We start from the raw sequence: 12678 nt of genomic DNA, 5'->3' as shown, positions 1-12678 counted from the left end.
CCTCTGGTCTTCGACTCTCCCACTACAGGAGACATCCTCTCTACAACCACTCTATCAAGGCCTTTCGCATTCAATAGGTTTCAATGAAGTTACTCCTCATACTTCTGAATTCTAGTGAATACAGGCCCAGAGCCATCACTCTTCATATGACAAGCTGTTCAATCCTGGAATCGTTTTTGTGAAACTCATTTGAACCCTCTCCAGTGTCTGCACATCCTTTCTAAAATAAGGAGCCCAAAACCACTCACAATACTCCAAGAGACGCCTCACCAATGCTTTATAAAGTCTCAACATTACAATCTTGCTTTTGTATTCTAGTCCACCTGAAATGAATGCTAGCATTGCATTTGCCTTCCTCGCCACAGAATCAACCTGCAAATTACCAGTCTCTTTGCACCTCAGTTTTTTTTGTATTTTCTCTCCATTTAGAAAAAAGTCAACCCTTTCAGTTCTTTTACCAAAGTGCATGACCATACACTTCCTGACATTGTATTCCATTTGCCATATCTTTGCCCGTCCTTTGAATCTATGTCCTTCTGTAGCTTTTCTACGTCCTCAGAACTATGTGACCCTCCCCCTATCTTCATATTGTGTGCAAACTTTGTAACAAAGCCATCAATTCCATCATCCAAATCATTGACGTGTAATGTAAACAGAAGTGGTCCCTCACAGACCCCTGTGGAACACCACTGGTCACCGCCTGCCAGCCAGAAAAGGTTCCCTTTATTCCCACTTTTGCGTCCTGCCAATCAGCCACTGCTTTATCCATATTAGAATCTTTCCTGTATTACATGGGCTTGTAACTTGTAAAGCAACCTCACATGTGGCACCTTGTCAAAGGCCTTCAGAAAATCCAAATACACATCAACCAATTCTCCTTTGTCTATCCTACTTGCTACCTCTTCAAAGAATTACAACAGATTTATCAGGCAAGCTATTCCCTTGAGGAAGCCATGCCTATTTTATCATGCACCTTCAAGTATCCTGAGATCTCATCCTTCGTAATCGACTCCAACATCTTCCCAATCACTGAGGTCAGACCAACTGGCCTATATAGTCTCCTTTCTTCTGCCTCTCTTCTTCCTTGAAGAATGAAGTGACATTTGCAATTTTTCAGTTTTCCAGAACCATTACAGAATCTAGTGATTCTCGAGAGATCATTACTAATGTCTCCACAATCTCTTTAGTCACCTCTTTCACAACTCTGGGATGTACACCATCTGGTCCAGGTGACTTATCTACCTACAGACCTTTAATTTTCCCAAGAACCTCCTCTCTAGTAATGGTAACTTCACACACTTCATGACCACTGACACCTGGAACTTCCACCATACTGCTAGCATCTTCCATAGTGAAGACTGATGCAAAATACTTATTCAGTTCGTCCACCATTTCATTGTGCCCCATTACTACCTCCCCAACATTGTTTTACAGCAGTCCAATATCCACTCTTGTTTACCTTTTCCACTTTATGTATCTGAAACATAATGAAACACCAATGTCTTGAATGGAAAATCCTACAAAAGTTAGTGGATAGGCCCAGTCCATCATGGGTAAAGGTCTCCCCACCTTTGAGCACATCTTCATGAAACACTATTGCAGGAAAGCAGCAACCATTATCAGGGACCCCCACCATTCAGGTCATGCTCTTGCCTTGCTGCTGCCATCAGAAAGGAGGTACAGGAGCCTCAGGACTCACACCACCAGGTTCAGGAAGAGTTAATTTTCCCTCAATCATCAGACTCTTGAACCAGAAGGGATAACTTCACTCAATTTCACTTATCCCAACACTGAACTGTTCCCACAACCCATGGGCTCATTTTCCAGGACTTTTCATCTCGTGTTCTCCATATTTGTTTATTTATTATTATTATTTTGTTTGTTTTTTTTCCTTTGTATTTGCTGTGAATGCCCACAAGAAAATGAATCTCTGCATCGTATATGGTGATATATACTTTGAGAGTAAATTGGAACAGCAAGTGACAACACTTCTCTTTGTATCATGAGCTAATCGGACCTGAATTTATTTTGCTTCTGTGCTGAGTTACTGATCTCGTATCACCAGGTACTACTTTTGGCTGCAGCGTTCTCTGAACTAGATCAAGAAAAATCAGCCAGTACTCCTGCTACTGCTGCACGTGGTGGGTACCCCTGAAACTATTCAGGCATTAAACATAACTTACAGTAATCCTGTAGAACATTACGGCACAGTACAGGCCCTTCGGGTGCTCCCTATCACAGCACTTTCTATCAAATTGAGTGTCAACTTCAGGGGATTTATTCATGTGGATCAAATAATCCCTTGGTTCCTTCACACAGCTACAAATCCTACGGTTAATAATGTATTCTGCCTTCAAAGTTCCATCTTCCGAAGTGAATCCTACTCCCTGTCAATTCGACTGGCAGCTTTGAGGGATTTATTTGCATGTATTCTGCCTTCAAATTTAACCTTCCAAAGTGAATCATTTCACTCTTTTCTAGATTGAGCTCTGTCTGTCCCATCTCCGTTCTGTTCTGCGTCCTATCAATCGCCAGTGGTAACCCTTGACAACCTTCTACACAGTTCACAGCATCACCAACCTTCATATCATCTGCATTAAAAACTGAAAGAGGCCTGTGTGAACCAGAACCAAATCTGTTGCAATTGTCATGTGGTAGTGAACTCTTTGAACTCATTTTGAACTATAACTATGGAGAATCGATCTGTATTGTTAATTTGGTAGCAGAATGCCTCTTGGGCTTCATTTTATGACGAGTTCAATTTTCCAAAATGTTCCAACTGAGGAAATATTAACAAGCCTGCTTCCTTCAAGCAGTACTTGCACTTTCTTCATAAAAGACTTCAGTAATGAAGATCTGAGATGAAGATGTACCAATTTTATTTAACAAAGACAACTGCTGAAACGAATCACTTTTTAACCCCCTGCCTTGCTTTTCAGGAATACTTTATGCAGGGTTGATGCTGACACAAGAAGGACCGAAGGTACTGGAGTTTAATTGCCGCTTTGGTGATCCAGAATGTCAGGTATTGTTGCTGTTATCTGGTGTTCTCTTTGAGGTTCACGCTTTAAAATACATTAAAATGTGGAATGTGGTCAACATATGTTTTCTCATTTGTGACCATTTTGTGTTTTAGGTCATTCTTCCTTTATTAAGTAGTGACTTATATGAGCTGATACAAGCAACATTGGATGGCAAGCTCTCTAAAGCCATGCCTTCTTGGTTGGAAGCCAACACTGCGGTGACTGTGGTTATGGCCAGTGGTGGATATCCAGGTTGCTACTCAAAAGGCCATGAGATCACAGGTAAATCCTAACCTACAAAGTAGTACATGAAGGGTTGTGTCTCTCTCCCTTCTCCCTTTCCACCATTTCAGCTATGACGTTACAGCTTGTATGTGGTCTGAACTGGAGAGAATATTCTGTGAATAATATTGGACAAAGTCAACTGGCTGTTAGACCAATCTTTGTATGTACTTGGTACTTAACATATACATTTGATGTTGTTGCGTTTGATCTACTGTTCAAAAGGTTTGGTACTAACCGCTAAATCAGCCTGTTTCTGTTTTTAATTAATGAGACACCCAAATAATTTTCTATAAAATGTCGAGTGGGCCAAAATTTTTTTCAAGTTTCAATTGTCACTTCAACTAGTCCTAAACACGAGATTCTGCAGATGCTGGAAATCCAGAGCAACACACAAAAATTGCTGGAGGAACTCAGCAGGCCAGGCAGTATCAATGGAAATGAATAAGTAGTTGAAGTTTCATCAGTTCTGATGAAGGGTCTCAGCCCGAAACATCGACTTCAACTTGTATTTCAGGCTTTGATTGCTACCTGGGTAAAGATCCACTGATGCCTTCTAGATTTAGCCCTTTATTTTATTATTTTAAGATCAGTCTTAATGGTGGCCGATTGATGGATAAATGTGACCAAAGAGAGAGATGGCAGCAGGAAATGGAAACATCACAGATCAGTTTCTTTTAAACACCTAGATACCTTCTGCAACATCTGTGGAATTATTGTGCATAATTGGTGTGATGAATTGAGCCACATAAGCCAAGATCACTCAGCACAATTTGCCAATGCTGGTTACTGTCTTTCATCTCTACCTAAATGAAAGAGTAGGTGAATTAACTCTTCTTGACTTCTACCCAGTCATCTGATTGGGGGTGTGCTATTTATCTCACCCATTCACATTCATCTGACTGGGACCGTACAGTGTGTCCTATCCCTGGATCTCCATAAATCTGTGCCAAATCTATGCTGGCTTTCTCTGCACTTTGCTCAGTCATTAAACTAAAGCTTGCTGATCAACCCAGCAACACACATAAAAGTTGCTGGTGAACGCAGCAGGCCAGGCAGCATCTCTAGGAAAAGGTGCAGTCGACGTTTCAGGCCGAGACCCTTCGTCAGGACTAACTGAAGGAAGAGTGAGTAAGGGATTTGAAAGTTGGAGGGGGAAGGGGAGACCCAAAATGATAGGAGAAGACAGGAGGGGGAGGGATGGAGCCAAGAGCTGGACAGGTGATAGGCAAAAGGGATATGAGAGGATCATGGGACAGGAGGTCCGGGAAGAAAGACAAGGCGGGGGGGGGGGGGGGACCCAGAAGATGGGCAAGGGGTATATTCAGAGGGACAGAGGGAGAAAAAGGAGAGTGAGAGAAAGAATGTGTGTATAAAAATAAATAACGGATGGGGTACGAGGGGGAGGTGGGGCATTAGCAGAAGGTAGAGAAGTCGATGTTCATGCCATCAGGTTGGAGGTTACCCAGACGGAATATAAGGTGTTGTTCCTCCAACCTGAGTGTGGCTTCATCTTTACAGTAGAGGAGGCCGTGGATAGACATGTCAGAATGGGAATGGGATGTGGAATTAAAATGTGTGGCCACTGGGAGATCCTGCTTTCTCTGGCGGACAGAGCGTAGGTGTTCAGCAAAGCAGTCTCCCAGTCTGCGTCGGGTCTCGCCAATATATAAAAGGCCACATCGGGAGCACCGGACGCAGTATATCACCCCAGCCGACTCACAGGTGAAGTGTTGCGTCAACTGGAAGGACTGTTTGGGGCCCTGAATGGTGGTAAGGGAGGAAGTGTAAGGGCATGTGTAGCACTTGTTCCGCTTACACGGATAAGTGCCAGGAGAGAGATCAGTGGGGAGGGATGGGGGGGACGAATGGACAAGGGAGTCGCGTAGGGAGCGATCCCTGCGGAATGCGGGGGGTGGGGAGGGAAAGATGTGCTTAGTGGTGGGATCCCGTTGGAGGTGGCGGAAGTTATGGAGAATAATATGTTGGACCCGGAGGCTGGTGGGGTGGTAGGTGAGGACAAGGGACACCCTATTCCTAGTGGGGTGGCGGGAGGATGGAGTGAGAGCAGATGTACGTGAAATGGGGGAGATGCGTTTAAGAGCAGAGTTGATAGTGGAGGAAGGGAAGCCCCTTTCTTTAAAAAAGGAAGACATCTCCCTCGTCCTAGAATGAAAAGCCTCATCCTGAGAGCAGATGCGGCGGAGACGGAGGAATTGCGAGAAGGGGATGGCATTTTTGCAAGAGACAGGGTGAGAAGAGGAATAGTCCAGATAGCTGTGAGAGTCAGTTGGCTTATAGTAGACATCAGTGGATAAGCTGTCTCCAGAGACAGAGACAGAAAGATCTAGAAAGGGGAGGGAGGTGTCGGAAATGGACCAGGTAAACTTGAGGGCAGGGTGAAAGTTGGAGGCAAAGTTAATAAAGTCAACGAGCTCTGCATGCGTGCAGGAAGCAGCGCCAATGCAGTCGTCAATGTAGCGAAGGAAAAGTGGGGGACAGATACCAGAATAGGCACGGAACATAGATTGTTCCACAAAGCCAACAAAAAGGCAGGCATAGCTAGGACCCATACGGGTGCCCATAGCTACACCTTTAGTTTGGAGGAAGCGGGAGGAGCCAAAGGAAAAATTATTAAGAGTAAGGACTAATTCTGCTAGACGGAGCAGAGTGGTGGTAGAGGGGAACTGATTAGGTCTGGAATCCAAAAAGAAGCGTAGAGCTTTGAGACCTTCCTGATGGGGGATGGAAGTATATAGGGACTGGACATCCATGGTGAAAATAAAGCGGTGGGATCCAGGGAACTTAAAATCATTGAAAAGTTTAAGAGCGTGAGAAGTGTCACGAACATAGGTTGGAAGGGATTGAACAAGGGGGGATAAAACCGTGTCGAGGTATGCAGAAACGAGTTCGGTGGGGCAGGAGCAAGCTGAGACAATAGGTCGGCCAGGACAGGCAGGTTTGTGGATCGTGGGTAGGAGGTAGAAACGGGAAGTGCGAGGTGTGTGAACTATAAGGTTGGTAGCAGTGGGTGGGAGATCCCCTGAGCGGATAAACCCAGCTTCATTTTCAACAAAACCTCAGTTTGAAGATGTTGGTTATTATTTTTAGACCCTCCAAAGGAGTAGCACAGCCTCTCTTTAAATCTACAACCTCTTCCAAAAATGCCGCCTTTCAGATTTATTTGATTTTGGCCTCTTTGCTCTTCCGAATTTAATCAACTTGTCCAGTGCTTGACATTCTCTGTAACTGTTACACTTTATTCTGCGTTCTGTTCTTGTTTTACCTTGTTCTACCTCAATGCAGTGTGTAATGATTTGATCTGTATAAACAATGTGCAAGATAGGCTTTACACTGGAGCTCTGTACATGTGACAGTAATAAACCAATTCCAATTTACATTCCATTCTTTTAGCTAACTTGGTCCTAACCTCTTGGAACTCTCCAAGTCTCTCTTCCTCTGCCTCTTATAATACTTTTTTTAAAACTACCTCACCGTCTAAGACTTTAATCATCAATCCTGTTGTTTTAGTTGAAATACTGCCATATTCCTGATAAGCAATTTGGGTTATTCATTGTATTGAAGGTGCCATTGCTATATGGACAATGGCTCTTTAGCCCAGAAGCAATAGACTGGAAATCTAAATAATGCAAGTACTCAACTTTTAACAGGCCAGGCAGTGTCTGTTGGGATAGTGTGAAAATTAACATTTTAACATTGTCCCGCCATCATCTGTGATACTTGTACATTCTGCAGGTGCTCTGGTTTCCTCTCATAATACAAAGATGTACATATTAATTGGTCACATGGGTGTATTGGTTCATGGGATGGAAGGGCCTGTTACCATTATCTTTAAATAGTACAGTACTGTGCAAAAGTTTTGGGTCTTGTATAGAGCACAGGTGCCTAAGACTTCTGCACTGTACCACTGCCGCAAAAAAAAACAAATTTCATGATATATCTGATGATAAAGCTGATTTGGATATGATGATAAAGCTGATTTGGATATGGGTCTCCTTTGTAGAGTGGGAAGGGGGCAGGGAGAGTGGAATCATGGTTGGGAAAGGGGGAAGGGAGAGGGGAGGGAGCAGGAAGCACCAGAGACGCATGCTGTAATGATCAATAAACCAATTGTTTGGAATTAAATGACCTTGCTTGGTGTCTCAGGGCTGGGTGTGTCTGCACCTGCGCCACCCCCCACCCCTGCACTCATTCTCTACTACCTGTCTCACACCCCTTCGGTGGTGCCCCACCCCCATCATTCCCAACATCCTTTGCTCCTGCCACATTTACAAACTTGCTCTCCACTCCACCTTGACAAATACAGTACCATGCAAAAGCCTTGGGCCTCCTAGCTATATATATGTGCCTAAGACTTTTGCACAATACTGTAAATATTTGATAAGATGGATTACAGCCACTTAACTCTGGATGACAAAACAGTAGAAGCAATTGGGGGAGATACTTGGTGTCTGAATTGCCTTGTGGATAAATAGGAAACTTTCTTTAATTTGCAAAATGTATTGGAAAGCAAAACTGATGGAGACAAGAAGTTTAATTTTCTGACAAAGACTTGGTTATGACACAAGGAGTATTTGAGGAGAGTGGCTGCATTGTGGTAAATTGATCTAAATTGTTTTTATTTTTAAGGTTTATCACTTGCAAAGGATCTGGGCCTACAAGTGTTCCATGCAGGTACTGCACGAAAGGATGGCAAGGTGGTGACAAATGGTGGTCGAGTTCTTACAGTAACTGCGATCAATAAGGACCTGATCAGGGCAGTAAAGGAAGCCAATAAAGGGGTAGAAACTATTCACTTTCAGGACGCTGTTTACAGAAATGATATTGCACATCAAGCCATTGCATTCATAAAACAATCCAGGTTTGTGATTATATGCAAATAAATATTTACTTAGTTCATAGGGTGTACTTCATGTTGGATGAGGGAAATATTTGCTCTGTTCAGTGTACCGAAGTTATTTTCAATTTGGCACAGTTCATTATGGTGCACAGAAATTTAAATCTGTTTAAATTCCTAAGCAGCATGGTCTCAGAGAAATGGAATGAAAACATAGCAAAGATAACAAGAACGTTCAGAATGGGAAACAGTTTCTTCCCTCAGGCCATTAGGCTACTGAACTCCCAGCCGCATCATATTTGAAGTGTCACTGGTTAATCTGTTCCATACCTGACAATATTTAATTTATGCACATTAGTTTGTTATTTTGTACATGATTCATCTGTAGATTTTATCCTTACCTTCGTAAGTTACTATGTGTTACTTGTACTACTGTGCGTTACACCCTGATTCGGAGAAACATTGTCTTGTTTCTATATACATTATATGGATATAAATGTTATATACATGTATATAGTTAAATGGCAATAATCTTGACTTGAAATAAAAGGTAGTTTATTAAAATATTAGGTTTTTAATAATGTACCGTATTTGGCTAATCCATTGTGCATTTGGGTTCTGCCGATATTTCCCTCTGATTTAGCTGATCTTGGGGCTAAACTGTCTGTGGTACTGCCACAATAGAACAAACAGGTTCTATATTTTTATGTTCATTGCCTTCTCTGAAAGTGGCTGGCACATGTGGGGTGACAGACAGCATACAGCTTTGTGGGTACAATACACTTCAAAACTCTGGTAGAAAAAGAACAAGATTGCAGGATTTCAGATGATTTCATGTTAATGTGGGCCAATTTTGGTAAGGTTTATACTTACTTTCCCTGTGCTAAGCTTACATGTTATTTATCCCAACTTCTCTCTATAGAGGACTGACCTACAAAGACAGTGGAGTTGATATTGTGGCTGGAAACACATTGGTCCATTCAATTAAGCCACTTGCAGCAGCCACCTCTAGGCCAGGTAAGCATTTGAACCGTGCTTCACCATGATCTTCTATGTTTGTGCAAAATGCATTTGAGTAATATTTTAGATTTAAATGATTAAATACATAACATTACAATATGGAACCATTTTAAGATTGCATTATAACTGGTTAGAGAAAATGCTGAGAACACAATAATATTAATGAGGAAATCAATACTTTTGTATCATTTAAAAACGTAAACACGAGGAATTCTGCAGATGCTGGAAATTCAAGCAACACACATAAAAGTTGCTGGTGAACGCAGCAGGCCAGGCAGCATCTCTAGGAAGAGGTACAGTCGACATTTCGGGCCGAGACCCTTTGTCAGGACCAGAATTTTGTATCATTCCGTTTTTTAATATAACACGATTAACATAAAAAGTCACTTTTTAAGGAAGGGAAAATGAATTTATACTAAGTTTTAAGTCCAGAATTGGAAAACTCTGTAGTTTAAAAAAAAAATTTTTGTAGAAAGATTGGAGGAAATAGTGAAGCAGATTTGTTATTATAATTAAAGTGGAGGAATGAGGAACAAGAGTTGCTTTGAAAAATGTTCATTTGAATAGTAAAGGCTGAAAGTGGAATCCAGTAAAGAGTTCTGGGATATTAAATAGTTAAGCTGTTTAACATAGGCCCACATGACCCTCTGAGATCACTGATTGCCTACCCTGCCTGACATAACTTCTGCCAGAAGGTGGGGTCATGACTAGGCACAGGGCATTTACTTACACAAACATCTCTCACTCTGCTGAGAACTGCATTGACGGCTTGTGAGGCCCTCTTCACAGCCAGTCAGATCTGCCACTGAAGTTTGTCAGTTCATTTACCACTGGAAAATTCTCTGTGGTGTATTTAATAATTGGTATGAAAAATTTAAAACTCTGGAAAACATGCTTTTTGAATACATATAAACTAACTTACCAAACTCAGGAATAAAATCTACATGCTGGGAGCTATTTCTTCACCCTGATTACGGTGGGAGGGGGGAATCTTGGTACTTCTGGCCTAGACTCAATAACCAGAATTCACAGCCCAGGAGATGGAAAGTTCATGGAAGTTCTAGCTTCCCTGTTGGATTTCTTGGGGACTGCTCGAGCAGGGCAGGAGCATCTGACGGCAGAGGTGGTGTAGCAGAAAACTCTGTTGCTAGTGCAAGGCAGGGCAAGTGCTAAACTTTACAGACAAGTCCAGCTAAAGGAGTCGTGCCTGGCTGCAAGATTGGCCCTTTTATTTCCACGGGTAGGTGATCAGCATTAGCTTGAATCTGATCACCACAAAGAAGGGAAGAAGGTAGAAGAAATTGTGTTGCAACAATATATTCTATAGCTACTCAGCTTTACAATTGCCTATTGGAATAAAGCACAAATGAATTAGACACTGTTTAATGCTCTGTTTAAACACTAATGTGGTTTGGGTCAAAGGATTTTATTCAGCGATGAATTTTCCAGTTCTGAGAAGTTGTTTCTTTCTACTTCCAAGGCTGTAATGCTGAGCTTGGAGGATTTGCAGGCATCTTTGACTTGAAGGCAGCTGGATACAATGATCCAATCCTAGTCTCTGGAACTGATGGTGTTGGAACCAAACTAAAGGTGTCATTTGCACATGTTCTAGTTATCCTTGAAGTAAAATTTGAATTTCTCTATCACAATGTCATCCGTGTTTATTTTCTCATTGTATCCTAATTCCATTTTGACCATGGACAGATTGCGCAGATGTGCAACAAACACGACACTTTGGGTCAGGACTTGGTAGCGATGTGCGTAAACGATATCCTGGCACAAGGAGCAGAGCCACTTTTCTTCCTCGATTACTTTTCCTGTGGTAAACTGGAAGTGGGCACAGCACAGACTGTGATTGCTGGTATCGCAGAGGCCTGTAAAATGGCAGGATGTGCACTATTAGGTAAGGAACCACTATCAAACGAATAAGGGTCAAAGCAAGTGTAATTTTGGGACTTGTCTATGTCAGTGCAATACAAGCCCATCAAAAGAAGCTTGTATTAGATCTATTTCTACTTAATGAACTTCGGTCAAGTACATAGTCTAGTGGCAGGTGATCGTTGTGGGTCAGTGGTTGTAAAATTATGATTTGATATGATTAGTGCTGAAAATTCTACACTCCAATTTCTCCGATCAAGGAAATTTCTCTTTTTGTCCCCGTTGTATTTGTTAGTAGCCTTCCTGTTCTTATGGCCCCAAGTTTTTGACTGGATATACCCAATACCCAGTCTGTCCAATTGAGTTAGGAGACTTCTTTACAGAAAGGTAAATGTCACGTTAAAGGTTCTATTTAAAGGTTAAAGGTTAGCTTTATTTGTCACATGATCATCAAAACATTGAAACCTGCAATGAAGTGCCCGTTTGCGCCAAATCAGATCAGCAGGGATTGTGCTGGCCAGCTACGCTGTGACGCCACAACTCACTAATCTTCATTGTCCGTCTAATGCAAGTTAAATGGAGTTTGTATTTGACAAGTAAAAAAAAAAAAATTTTGTTTCCCGTGTTTTGCTGCCAGTTCTTTTATCAGTTGGCATCAGCATGGTTTAATTTTGTTATCTGCCTGCTTTGCAGGGGGAGAGACCGCTGAAATGCCAGGAATGTATTCCCTGGGAGAGTACGATCTGGCAGGCTTTGCAGTGGGAGCAGTGGAACGTGGGCAGATGCTACCAAAGTTGGAGCACATCTGTGCTGGTGATGTTCTCATTGGCGTTGCTTCATCTGGACTTCATAGTAATGGCTTTAGCCTTGTTCGAGCAATTCTGGAGAAGTCGTCTTTGCAGTGCTCCTCCCCAGCACCATCCAGCTATGGTTCTCAGACACTCGGTAAGATTTGATTTGAAATACGGTGGCGTGAGATTTTCTTGGTAGTTTACCTACATGTTTATTTCAATTGAATCTTTTTACATCAGGAAAGAGCTGGTATCCTTGTGATACGACCTTCTAGTCTGCTCCTTCTGATGCAGCTGTACAAAGAGTAAGCTAATGTTGCTTGTGCCGCTTCAGATGAATTTGTGAATGGGCTTTGCGTTGATGCATCAAAGTGGCCTTTAAGTGTGATAATACTGTGGATGTGACTTTCAATTTAAAAAGTTGGAATGCATGAGGCAGATTGGAATGGTCTGAGAGCTGGCAAAGACTTGATAGGCCAAATGGTCTCATTCCATGTTGTAAAAAATGGAAATGTTCTGGAAAACCCTCTAGGAAAAGTCTCCTAAAACACTAACTTTTTTTGTTGTATCTTCCAGTGTACAGTAGGCATCATAACAGAAAGTTTAAAAAAAAATTATACATCTGCAAAACTTGGCATATCAGAGTTCTGGAATTTAAAATACTTTTGAATGATGTGACTTGAAATGTGATTTCCTATGAAGTGTACTTGTTGCAGATCTGTTTCTTTTTTTTCTAATGTACTCAGTGACCATTTTAATAGGTATAAGTCTACACCCACTTGTTAATGCAAATATTTAATCAGCCAAACAGATACAGCAGCAAAAG

General features: G+C 41.9%; 1 protein-coding gene across 1 annotated transcript in view; it reads left to right on the top strand.

The window, feature by feature from the left end:
- gart (phosphoribosylglycinamide formyltransferase) overlaps positions 1-12678 on the top strand; it is a 59328-nt gene that overhangs the window by 24155 nt on the left and 22495 nt on the right. Inside the window, exons 9-15 of the mRNA XM_072260059.1 lie at positions 2940-3025; positions 3137-3305; positions 7956-8187; positions 9086-9180; positions 10664-10773; positions 10888-11086; positions 11755-12006. Of these exons, the coding sequence (XP_072116160.1) occupies positions 2940-3025; positions 3137-3305; positions 7956-8187; positions 9086-9180; positions 10664-10773; positions 10888-11086; positions 11755-12006 (1143 nt within the window). The remainder of the gene's footprint in view (positions 1-2939; positions 3026-3136; positions 3306-7955; positions 8188-9085; positions 9181-10663; positions 10774-10887; positions 11087-11754; positions 12007-12678) is intronic.

The sequence above is a fragment of the Mobula birostris genome, chromosome 6, assembly GCF_030028105.1.
Source record: "Mobula birostris isolate sMobBir1 chromosome 6, sMobBir1.hap1, whole genome shotgun sequence".
Taxonomy (NCBI): Eukaryota; Metazoa; Chordata; class Chondrichthyes; order Myliobatiformes; family Myliobatidae; genus Mobula; species Mobula birostris.
The sequence above is the reverse complement of the archived record's forward strand: the minus strand, read 5'-3'. Positions and strand labels throughout refer to the sequence as shown.